An 11,772-nucleotide genomic window follows, 5' to 3' on the forward strand; every position below is an offset into this window, starting at 1 on the left:
ATCTTGGATGTTTATGGGAAAAAAAAACCGCATTTTAAATTCCCTTTTCACACATGTTCGTAAGTACGTAATTAATGAAAATCGTGGGCCTTTTCCTTCGTCACGTGTAAGCAGCTCAAGATCGTCTAAATGGATGTTCATTGAATTTAATACTGATGGGCTTTAACAGAATCTGTTGACAAATTCCTATTCTGGTTAAAACCTTACAATAACAACGTGAAAATTACATAATGATTTGAATGCCTTATTCCGCACAAAATTTTCTGCGTAAGAAATCCCCAGATTACCTTAGATTCCATGGTTAGAGTAACTACCTGTGAAATGCAGCTTGTAACACGCTGGCATAGTATGTGTGTATGTGTAAAATAAATATTTGATTCGTCCTTTTATGCAGGTTTGTGGTTGGAGTCAATAATCGTATTTTATTCATCGTTTGTAAGTGTCCGTTAGTTTGACAGTCCGTCTGCCCTACAATCTTTGAATAAAGTCTCAGCGTTTATTAGGATCCATTACGTGTTTCAGTTCAACTACAGAATTCCACCGTTAACTACATTCAAACGTCTACTCAGCTCGAATATAAAAATCCTCCAACAGATAAATCACGTCTTCTGGCTCAGCGTTCTACTTAACCTAAGATCCTACTGCCATAAGAAGCGTGTCTTAGCTGCTATAATAATTTCACGCATCTCCGACGATATATATAGTCAACCCGAGATCACTTAGGAGAATAATCTTCAGCTGATTGACCACATAGGGACAATAGATACCCGAAAATTGCAACAAGAAAGCTTCGTTCTACATCCAAGAGTAAATTACTCGAAGGGTTTCAAACTCATAGACAGCTTTAACATTTTAATATTTTAACAATCATCTCACAAAGCAACCATACAACTTAAGATTTTCTTTCATACATTTCAGCACGTGCTTTAACCCGAGAGAAAAAATGTTTCTACTCTAGGTCAAATGTCCTGTAATTTCAGCCACTCACCTCTTATGTGAAATAATCACACGGATCCATGAAAATCTTACCTGCTCCAAATGTCTTTACAATTTAGCATTCATATCTACTAGTTTCGAATACTTAAAGAAAACTTCCTGATAATGACCAATTAAGGTCGAAACATACAATGGATCTTAATAGACATTGAGCCCATATTGACACGCTGTTGTGTTGACGGACCTTCAACACAAATATCAACATGCAGAAGGTTGCCTCCCTCGAAACTCGAAGCAACTATTTTTCATAATTTTCTTTCGATGACACGTAATTTTGACGATTAATTCAAGTTGTCGAATCAAAAAAATTGTGGTGTTCGCAGCGTGCGTCTCGTACTGGATAGACGAGAAATAAATTACAATTTTTGAATCTATCTCAAAATGCAACACTTACTGCAGTAATTAACTTTGTTGAAACACATTTCAGTACATTTCTGTAGGGTCGATTTAACTTTGTTTTCGCTTCCCTCCACAACCTGTGCATTTGTTAAGAGCGTCGTTACGTAAACCAAAAGCATATTATCCTTTATATACCTTAGTCTATTATGTGAGTTTCCAAACAAATTTTGCGTGAATTTATTTTCTCCTCTGCAATGAAACGTGCTATGATTTATGGCATTCCTTAATAAGAGTTTATAAGGTCGACATTGAACTGTTCGACAGATATCGAAGCACCCGTACGTGACAGAAAATGAGGCGTGCAGACCCGTGATATTGGAGACGAACGCGTTTCTGCACGACTCAGAAATGATGACGAAGGAAGACAAAGAATCAATGACAAGAACAATTGCCCAACCACGAATCCCACAGGACATTCTGTTTGCTATTGGTGGGCTTCGTGAAGATAGGCGGACAGATTTTATTGAAACTTACGACATACGAGCAAACCGGTGGAGTGTGGTGAGTTTCACTCATCCTGCTTTTATCGTGCCTTGTTAAATGACGCCTCCAAGATATAACTAACTTTTCTATTTTTTTGCTTATTTCTACCAAGTAATTGCTTATTTATGCTAACTCACAAACCTCTTTGCCTCTTTTATTTCCATGGCAGTGAACACATTTTTTAAGAGAAGCTCCAATTAAATTAATTAAAAAGAATAAATGAATGGATTAAATGTCGTGTCTTATGTAAAATGTAAGTTCTGATAGGAATCAACGAAAAGTGTGAAGTTTGCCTTAAATACAATTTAAAATTCGCGTCGTACATCAACTGTCATTGCAACCTGTTTGCTGATTTTGAACACGAAACGAAATCATCATTAATGATCAGTGTGGATTTCAACGTAATAAATGAATTACTGATCACTGTCGATGTTCGCTTTCTGGGTGGTAATGCCGGGTGAATTAGAAGGCTGACACACTGTTTGGGGTGGGGTGGGGTGGGGTGGGGTGGGGGACGTACTGCCTCCAGCTTTGCGTCGAAAAACCTAAAACAACAACATCTGGCTTTTCCATCATACAAACCTGAAATGTTAGCTGTTGATCACAAATCTTACATGGTAATATTAAAGTTTTTCTTCGTGTGTTCCTCTTTCCTCCGCCTCCCATAATTCGACCATTGCTCCAATTTCATTTCTCACGGTCTTTGTCGAGTGTGGTAGGCCCGGTCACCGTTCACAGTGTAGCAATTTCGGTCCGCTGTTGTGGGTTGTACCTCTGCTCCGGTGGTTGCTTGGACTCTAATGTAAGGACTTAACATTAGTAGAAATTATGACCCAAAGAAACATAAAGCCACGACCTGTCGTTCTTGCAGGTGGAGGGCGTTGACTCGATCGGTCCGCGAGGCTTCCATGGCACTGCTGTAATAGGTTTCGACATTTACGTCATCGGTGGTTATGACGGCGAGGAAGTCTTAAGCTCATGTCGCTGCTTCAACGCTGTTACGAAGACGTGGCGCGAGGTGGCGCCTATGCATGAACCCAGGTAAGATGCAGTTCGAAAACTAACGAACTCCTTCGAGCAGAGTCCTACTTCAAAAGCTGATAGTCGCTCTGTTAGTCAAGATATAAATGTTGGCAGTGGATTTAAAATTGTACCACTCACATATAGGAGCATCGTACAATGTGTGAATAGGTTTTAGGACTTTTGTGACAATGTTGGTCTAAAGAATACGATTTGCTTGTTAATTCATTTGAATTATGATTTAACAATGACGAGAGAACAATTGCGTTCTGCGAGAGGAATTGCATCTGAATCAGCAATAAATGAGCATAGCAAAGCGTGTATTTTTATCGTTTCAGACGCAATTTAAGTTTGGCTGTTCTGCGAGGAGAAGTGTACGCCATTGGCGGTTGCGATGGTCGTCTAGATCACAAAACGGCGGAACGATACGAATGCAAGACAAACCAGTGGTCGTGGATCGCTCCTATGAACTCGCAGCGATGCAATGCAAGTGCGGCTGTACTGAATGGTACATAAATGCTGTGAAACACTAATGTGTGAATTAGTGCAAAAGGCGAGGCGTCTGTCTGTCTGTCTGCGTGTAACAACGCAAGAAAGTTTGAAGGAATCGTAGAATTTGAGGTTCTCACGATGGCAAGTAAGAAGATGACCGTCGTTTGGCTTCTACCGACGTTTCAGAGGAACGTTTTGCTGTCAACATAAAGACATCCCTCGTCGCTCTTGAACTTAGTTTCCCATTGTCCCATTTTCTTTTAAATCCATTTCTTTTATCCGTGCTACGTACTACGTTATTTCACAGACTCCAACGACTTGACGTTCTGAGTGCGTGATTTTATCCTGATCTTGTAAGCTGTCCCTTTGCATCGTCTTCTGTCTTTTTATTGTACACTAGGAGTGAATGCAAACAACTACCAAACTATCAAAGTGACTCTTATGTAATACAGATTTAATATATTTTTGAGACAGTTTATAATCTCATGTAAATAGCACATTATATTATAAATGTAGAGCACCGCTTGGCAGCTTCTACCGTACATCTCTTGTACCAAATTTAATAAAATTCGTTTCACAGAAGATATAACTTACCATCATTTACATTATGCATTAATTTAGGTACTTTATGCTGTTTATATTAAATTTTTATCAGTTAAACTCGTTTTCTTTGACACGCTGACTGTCTGCATTCGAAACAGATGAACAGAAACAGCCGTGTTCATTCAGTTTCTGTGATACGAAGGGGGTACATTAATAGATTTACAAATTTAAGTATGGATTGTCTCGGTGTAATGCCACTGCCTACATCAAATATATGTACATTTTATGTCATATAGCTTATTTGTTTCTACAGACAAAATATACATCGCTGGTGCAAGTAATGGTTACGATTCATTTAACTCGGTGGAAGTTTATGACCCGGACACCAACCGATGGACGTACGTCGCGCCAATGCATTCTGAACGTGCCGGCCATTCTTGTGTCGTCTTCCGCGGCAGTTTGTACGTCCTAGGTGAGAACTCTCGACATTCTGTGATGCTCCTCTATCCTTATTACAGAACGTATCTATTGTGAAATGTTTTCCTACTTTTCTTAGAGTGACTGAGATTTTATGAACAGCATTTTTCTCCGGTCATTACAGAGTTAGTTTGTCGGTATTTTTAACCCTGATTCGTGGTTTCGGATACATTCTCCCGAAATACCACTAACTAACTAGTAACAGATAATCTCTCGTGGTATCTCAACTAACGCATGCCCCATTTGTCACACAGTCCCAGTTTTAAAGGTAAATATTTTGTTCTCGTAGCAAGGATATTTCAGTTTGCCATGGTGTTATCCACAGCAAGCCGGTGGTTTAAAGCAGTTTCTTTATACTCTTTGCTTTTCGTCAATTGCTTGTGTAATGCCGTTCTAAACAGTGCAGCTTGTGTTTGTTGTTGAACTCCATTTTCGTACGCAATTTCATGAAGCTGTAAACAGATGTCAGGTGCAATTTCCTGTTCCTACTGGGAAAATTAATGGCGTTACTCTGCACAGAGTGCCTACGAATGTAGTGAGACTGGTTACTTTGTGTTTACATCAGGGTTCAGGGCGCTTTAATCATAAGTTTCAGCTGCGTAATTATAACCTTAATATGTATTATGATCTAATATGTAAATTAGACGTGACATTAAGCTTTTGTTTGTGCGAATTTTGGGACGCTGTAGTTTATAACAATTCTGTTTCTACTGTACCGTAAATAAACTACAGAAGACATGTGAGGTAAATGCTTCATAGATTCCCTTGTTCACTAATCGAGCTACAAGTTCGAAAATAATATTGTAGATATTTGATCCTTAACTTCGTTCCTGGTACTAATACAAACACTGCAAAAGGGAATGAATTTACTTTTCTGTATTTCATCCATTCCTTACGTTTATTAAATTACAAATTTTAAGAGCATAAATTCCGTTGGGTAAGACGGACGGAGTGTGAAGAATTAAAGTTACGAGAAATATATATATATCTAGAAATTTCTAATTGGTAATCTTGAAGGTAAGATACCACTTGTGTAACATAGGCGTAAAAGGAAGGATAACATAAAAACGTATTTGAGGAAGTACAGTATGTATGTATGTACCGACTTTTGTGAATAAGGTAATGAATCTTAAGGCTCCATAAAGGCCAAACATTTCATGGCCAGGTGACAGAGTAATAAATATCAAGAAGGGCCCGCTGAATGGGGTTAGAGTAAGTTTCGTTTGGCAGATTTTTTTTGTATATAATGTGACATATTACGGAATGTGTGTGCAGGAGGACACAACAGAACATCATGCCAGCTCAGTACCGAAAAGTATGACCCTGCAGAAGACACGTGGACCGAGATCCGTGACATGAACGTCCCAGGCACAAACTTCAACGCAGAAGTGATCGACGACACGCTATTTTTCATTGGTGGTTGTTATGACGGTGTCGAAATTTACAATGACGAAAAAAAGAAATGGTTTGTTTCTTGGTTTGTTTCTTCAGGACTATATAATCACAAACTCTTACTTTCTAAAAGCACTAGGATGTGAATCATTTCCGGTCAAGATGACCGCGATCTTGCGGGTGCTGCACCGTGTAGTGTCGTGGAAACTGACCGACGTTTCAGAGGTTCTAACTGCTTATTCAGGGCATTGAATGCAGCACGCGGAAAAAGGTGTGAGAGAAGGGGGGTTGAATGAAAACAGGTATATATATTTTTAAGAAAATGGTTAATTTCTTTAAATAATGTCACTGACATTCAAATTACATTTCTTTTAAATTTATATTAAGTAAATTATTTGATGTAGAAGACGCATCTCTTCATGAGTTACCTCACCTCATGTAGAGCCACATATTTTCTATAACTGTTTTCGCGAAATGTGATAAAAATTGACTTGAATGTAGAAAATACTGATGAATGATAAAAAAGGGTTTGTTTTCACTTTTAATATTTAAAATTGCAGGTACATGGCGGCGGACATGAATGTTTATAGATTCGGGATGTCGACTTGTGTCATCATGAACCTACCGAATGCAAGCGATTATGCCTACAAACACAAGGAGAAATTGATGGAGGAGAATAGTGAAAAAGTTTTGGATTGGGAAAATCAATAGTTTACAGTTGATTACAACCTCGACAAACACATTTACTATAATTACTTTCCTTAAAAAATAACTGGTATTTTATGGAGGAAAACAAAGATAAAAAAGGAAAAATTATTTCTCCTCGTTATTTTCTGCTCAATAAGTCTTATTGAAATTAATTATTTTAATGACGTTTAATTTTATTCAAAATATTTCTCTCCATTAACACATAGCCGTTTCTCCTCTTTCGTCTATAAATACTCGCGTGCAGTTAATCACAAAAGATGTAATCATGTCAATTAACTTTGTCATGATTAAACATTAATGATCACTTGCCATCAATCATGATATCAGCTTCTGATTTAAGCCTCGTAACGTAGAACTCGTGAAATGAAAACGGATAGAACAGGAGGCGGAAGGGATTTTTGAGTAGGCCTTGGGTTCCGAAATAAGAGATGTAATACCTAATGGAGGACGTAAGCCATGGTTAATTTATGCCATAAATAAGGCAGTCATAATTTTTGGCGCCTGCCGGCTTTTTCGTTTTATTCCCATGTAATTTTTCTTTGGCCGAAATCCAAGGAGCAGAGTCCTTGAGAATCTAACAGTGCGCTCCACTACTGAAAAACAGTTCCCTGCATTTTATGGAATGCGACGTTTCGTTACCGTGTTCGCTGCATCCTGCCGTCGTCCAATTCTTGAGCCACATCGATTTAGTCAACGTACTCACACATTATTTGATGCTGTTAATATTATTCTGCCATCTAACCCTTGATCTTTCTACTGTTCTCTTACCACATTGCTTTTCTTATACAGACAAAGAAGCTTGTAATTAATGGATGTGTCTGGGTTGGCACATCCGCCCCGCATTCAGAATGTTTGAACCAATTAACCGACTTTCGTGAAACTTACGTGCGGCTGTGTGTGCCTTGGAAGGTGTGCCGCTGGTCCCAACATAGAATGGACAGAGTATAATCTCGTGCCTATTGAATTGCCTGGCATTCTCTTATTTATTCGGCTCATTTTGGCTGACGAGTTGGACGATTGTCGGTCGTTTCTGCGAGCAGGTGAGGAAAATTGTAAACCAGAACGTCGCGTCGATCAGCAGTCGTAAGGTCCGATAAGTTTTTACAGGGAATGAACCTGGGCCTTGAGCCACGCCCCCAATTACCACGCGTGACAATTTATTTCACCCGCGTTAAGTTCGCTCGACTCACGTCTTCAGGCGATTGGCTGACGGCATTATACTCGCAATGAGAGCCAGTGGTCTGATACGGCTAGAAGCAGATTGCGGTATAATATTAAAATGGATCGTGGAATCATCTGGCAAAGAACTTGACGTGTGGCGGGCGTTAGCAAACACGATAGCGAGACTTCGATTCGGTAATAGACGGGAAATTGTTTGACAAGAACGGCGAAACAGTCGACCTGATTACTTGCTGCAATACCGATGGAGGAAACGTGGCACCGCACTGCACTTCCTTAAAAGCAAAGAGGAGAAGATTGAGTCTGCCGATTGACGCCGACTGGTTCCAACGTGACAGTGGCCGGCCTCTTCGTACGAAGATTTGGTCTTGCATAAGGAACATTTTAAAAAAGAATGTATATAAGTGTTATTAGTCATAGAGCAATAAATGTGTATTTTTATGGTGTTTACAGCGACGTTTCAGTTACTAAGCATTTACTGTAACCTTGTCGACATATTGTGTCTGTCTATTACGGGAACATTAAGATATGTGAAATAGTTCAAAGTGCAATGCGTTAAATTCCCGGCTTCTAGCATAGACTGCTAAGACACAGGAAACTTGAATTTATTGATTTGTGGAGCCGTACGTCATCTGTGTAGGGAAAACCTTGCAGCGCTTGGTGGTGATGAATACAGGTACAGCCGGGACCCGGTAAGTGACAGTTGCTTTTATCTTATCAACGAATTCATTGTACGTTGCTAATGAGGTACAGAGAAAGACAAACATTAAATAACTTAATTGTAGAAACGTCTAAATATCGCGATATGTGGCAAATAATATTTATAATAATGATTCCCGATGAGGCCAGCGGATTTTCCTCTTCCTTCTGCGTCCAGGCCGGCTTTGGGGGCCACCCGCTCGCCTCCTAACCATTAGGTACAAGGGTTAAGCGCGGCCGGGGCTTCATGCTGACCACTCGCCCCATCTAGCACCGATGTCAAGAGCAAGTATGGGCTATACCTCCTCGCAACCTTCCAGCCGAGTAACAGGACTGCTTTACTGTTACCTTTTTATGTGTAGGATACAATTGACACATTCATCGCCCTGATGACGGAGGCAGTATGACCTCTGAAACGTTTGTAAACATCGACCAGACTACACAGCGCAACAACCCAGAAGACAGAAATCTTCACACTCCTCGCCCTGATGACGGAGGCAGTATGACCTCAGAAACGTTGGTTAACATCGACCAGACTACACAACGCAACAACCCAGAAGACAAAAATCTTCAGACTCATCACCCTGATGATGGAGGGAGTATGACCTCTGAAACGTTGGTAAACATTTACCAGACTACACAGCGCAACAACCCAGAAGACAGAAATCTTCAGACTCATCACCCTGATGATGGAGGGAATATGACCTCTGAAACGTTGGTAAACATCTATCAGACTACACAGCGCAACAACCTAAAATACAGAAATCTTCAGACTTATCACCCTGATGATGGAGGGAGTATGACCTCTGAAACGTTGGTAAACATCGACCAGACTACACAGCGCAACAACCCAGAAGACAGAAATCTTCAAACTAATGCATCGCCCTGATGATGGAGGCAGTATGACCTCTGAAACGTTGGTAAACATCGACCAGAGTAGACAGCACAACAACCCAGAAGACAGAAATCTTCAAACTATTGGATCGACCTGATGATGGAGGCAGTATGACCTCTGAAACGTTTGTAAACATCGACCAGACTACACAGCGCAACAACCCAGAAGACAGAAATCTACAAACTATTGGATCGACCTGATGATGGAGGCAGTATGACCTCTGAAACGTTGGTAAACATCGACCAGACTACACAGTGCAACAACCCAGAAGACAGAAATCTTCATACTAAGAATCGCCCTGATGATGGAGGCAGTATGACCTTAGAAACGTTGGTTAACATCGACCAGACTACACAGCACAACAACCCAGAAGACAGAAATCTTCATACTCATCGCCCTGATGACGGAGGCAGTATTACCTCTGAAACGTTGGTTAACATCGACCAGACTACACAGCGCAACAACCCAGAAGACAGAAATCTTCAAACTAATGCATCGCCCTGATGACGGAGGCAGTATGACCTCTGAAACGTTTGTAAACATCGACCAGACTACACAGCGCAACAACCCAGAAGACAGAAATCTTCAAACTAATGCATCGCCCTGATGATGGAGGCAGTATGACCTCTGAAACGTTGGTAAACATCGACCAGAGTACACAGCACAACAACCCACAAGACAGAAATCTTCATACTTATCGCCCTGATGACGGAAGCAGTATGACCTCTGAAACGTTGGTAAACATCGACCAGAATACACAGCGCAACAACCCAGAAGACAGAAATCTTCATACTCATCTCCCTGATGACGGAGGCAGTATGACCTCTGAAACGTTGGTTAACATCCACCAGACTACACAGCACAACAACCCAGAAGACAGAAATCTTCATACTCAACGCCCTGATGATGGAGGCAGTATGACCTCTGAAACGTTGGTAAACATCTACCAGACTACACAGCGCAACAACCCAGAAGACAGAAATCTTCATACTCAACGCCCTGATGATGGAGGCAGTATGACCTCTGAAACGTTGATAAACATCTACCAGACTACACAGCGCAACAACCCAGAAGACAGAAATCTTCATACTAAGAATCGCCCTGATGATGGAGGCAGTATGACCTCAGAAACGTTGGTTAACATCGACCAGACTACACAGCACAACAACCCAGAAGACAGAAATCTTCATACTCACCGCTGTGTAAACCTCAAATCTTACAATAGCCGTTTAGTTTCGGAATATTTCGTGAGTCGACCATCAAGAATGAAAGTCGAACTTTCCTCTCGCATCGACTGGGTTATGCCAGTTCGTGGGTTCGACGCTTGGGACTGTTGTCCTGTTTTAGTGCATTGTTTTGTTATTTCCCATCTGACAGAACTCGTGTCCGTGTTTACATGTGCGAGGTGTTTCAACGAGTGGTTTCTCTTGTCTGATCATTAATATTTCTTGAGGATCTCTGATGCTTTATTAAACGTGCGACAGGTGTTACATAAGCAAGCGATTTTAAATTTCTTGGTGTCAAAAATGTCTTTCAGTGTCTTCGCTGCTACAGATTTTTAACGTCTTCACTTTTTATTTGGGAAAAGTTGGACTCTGGAATTATTTGGAGTATCACGCAAAGAAAAATGTAAGTGACATAAATCTCTTCCTGTACCTGAACCATCAACTCAAAACAGACGCACTAAATGACCGTTACTACTGTCCACAGACCAGGAGAAAAGCCCTGCGGTGGGTAGTCGTTTCTGGTGCGGTTCAGGGGGAATGTTACTTATCAGCTGGACTAGAGGGCTGCTATTGGTGGGAAGTGTGATACGTCAGAGTTTTACGCTACTACACAGACTGAAAACATCAAGCAGTTAAGAGTAGCGTGTAGTGAGTGCACCTCTAATGTGTTCTGAGGGTGTTGCGATAATATTCTAGATTAAATCGCTGTGAGGTAATCTTAAAGCTGTACCCATTAGAATACGTGAAAGCCTGTTGTTCGTTCAGTGGTTGTGGAACGAATGCTTTTAGGATGGGTCGTCACTCACCGCGAAATCTTGCGCATGCGCGTATATCGAATTCCTAGCAGGGCTTTTCTCCTGGTCTGTGGACTGTAGTAAGTTTCACGCTTTGTCCGCTTAACCCTGAATATTCTCCTGAACACTCTACACGCGAGTCTGAGTGACTCCAAGAGCTGCTCCGTACTTGACGGAGAAAAGAGAAACCAGTTTTTTTCCGGATTAGGAACGCCGGTCGTCCAATCCGTAGCCGGTCACTGCGCCGACTACTAGGCTTCTAAGCGGTACATACTATTAATAATATATGATACGATGTAAATTTTAAAATTAGTTTCATATTTAGAAGGAAAGAAAACTTTTAATTTATTTCGATTTTACAGATTTATCTCTACACCGACATTTTAAATTTAACTGTATCCCTGGCAACGACGCGGTTGAACGTCGAAGTAAATTTCACTCGTTTCCTGGCAAAGTATGAGAGAAAACT

At 40.7% G+C, this 11,772-nt stretch overlaps 1 protein-coding gene across 6 annotated transcripts in view; it reads left to right on the forward strand.

Annotated features, from left to right (window-relative positions):
• The window catches only part of LOC110841047 (kelch-like protein 10), a 41,889-nt gene extending 33,752 nt beyond the window's left edge, over positions 1–8,137 (forward strand). For 4 of the 6 annotated variants that reach the window (XM_087356841.1, XM_087356839.1, XM_087356840.1 and 1 more), the window contains 6 exons: positions 1,660–1,896; positions 2,750–2,919; positions 3,237–3,406; positions 4,247–4,405; positions 5,686–5,875; positions 6,363–8,137. In XM_087356841.1, coding sequence (XP_087212967.1) covers positions 1,660–1,896; positions 2,750–2,919; positions 3,237–3,406; positions 4,247–4,405; positions 5,686–5,875; positions 6,363–6,513 — 1,077 coding nt within the window. In that variant the 3' untranslated portion in view covers positions 6,514–8,137. Of the gene's footprint in view, positions 1–1,659; positions 1,897–2,749; positions 2,920–3,236; positions 3,407–4,246; positions 4,406–5,685; positions 6,105–6,362 lie in introns of all 6 variants that reach the window. The other 2 variants (XR_015537345.1, XM_087356842.1) reach the window with 2 other exon arrangements.
• The last annotated feature ends 3,635 nt before the right edge of the window (positions 8,138–11,772 follow it).

This window comes from Zootermopsis nevadensis, unplaced genomic scaffold (genome assembly GCF_977971745.1).
Source record: "Zootermopsis nevadensis isolate Lab colony 2312 unplaced genomic scaffold, Znev_1.0 Znev_ptg000028l, whole genome shotgun sequence".
NCBI classification, from domain to species: Eukaryota; Metazoa; Arthropoda; class Insecta; order Blattodea; family Termopsidae; genus Zootermopsis; species Zootermopsis nevadensis.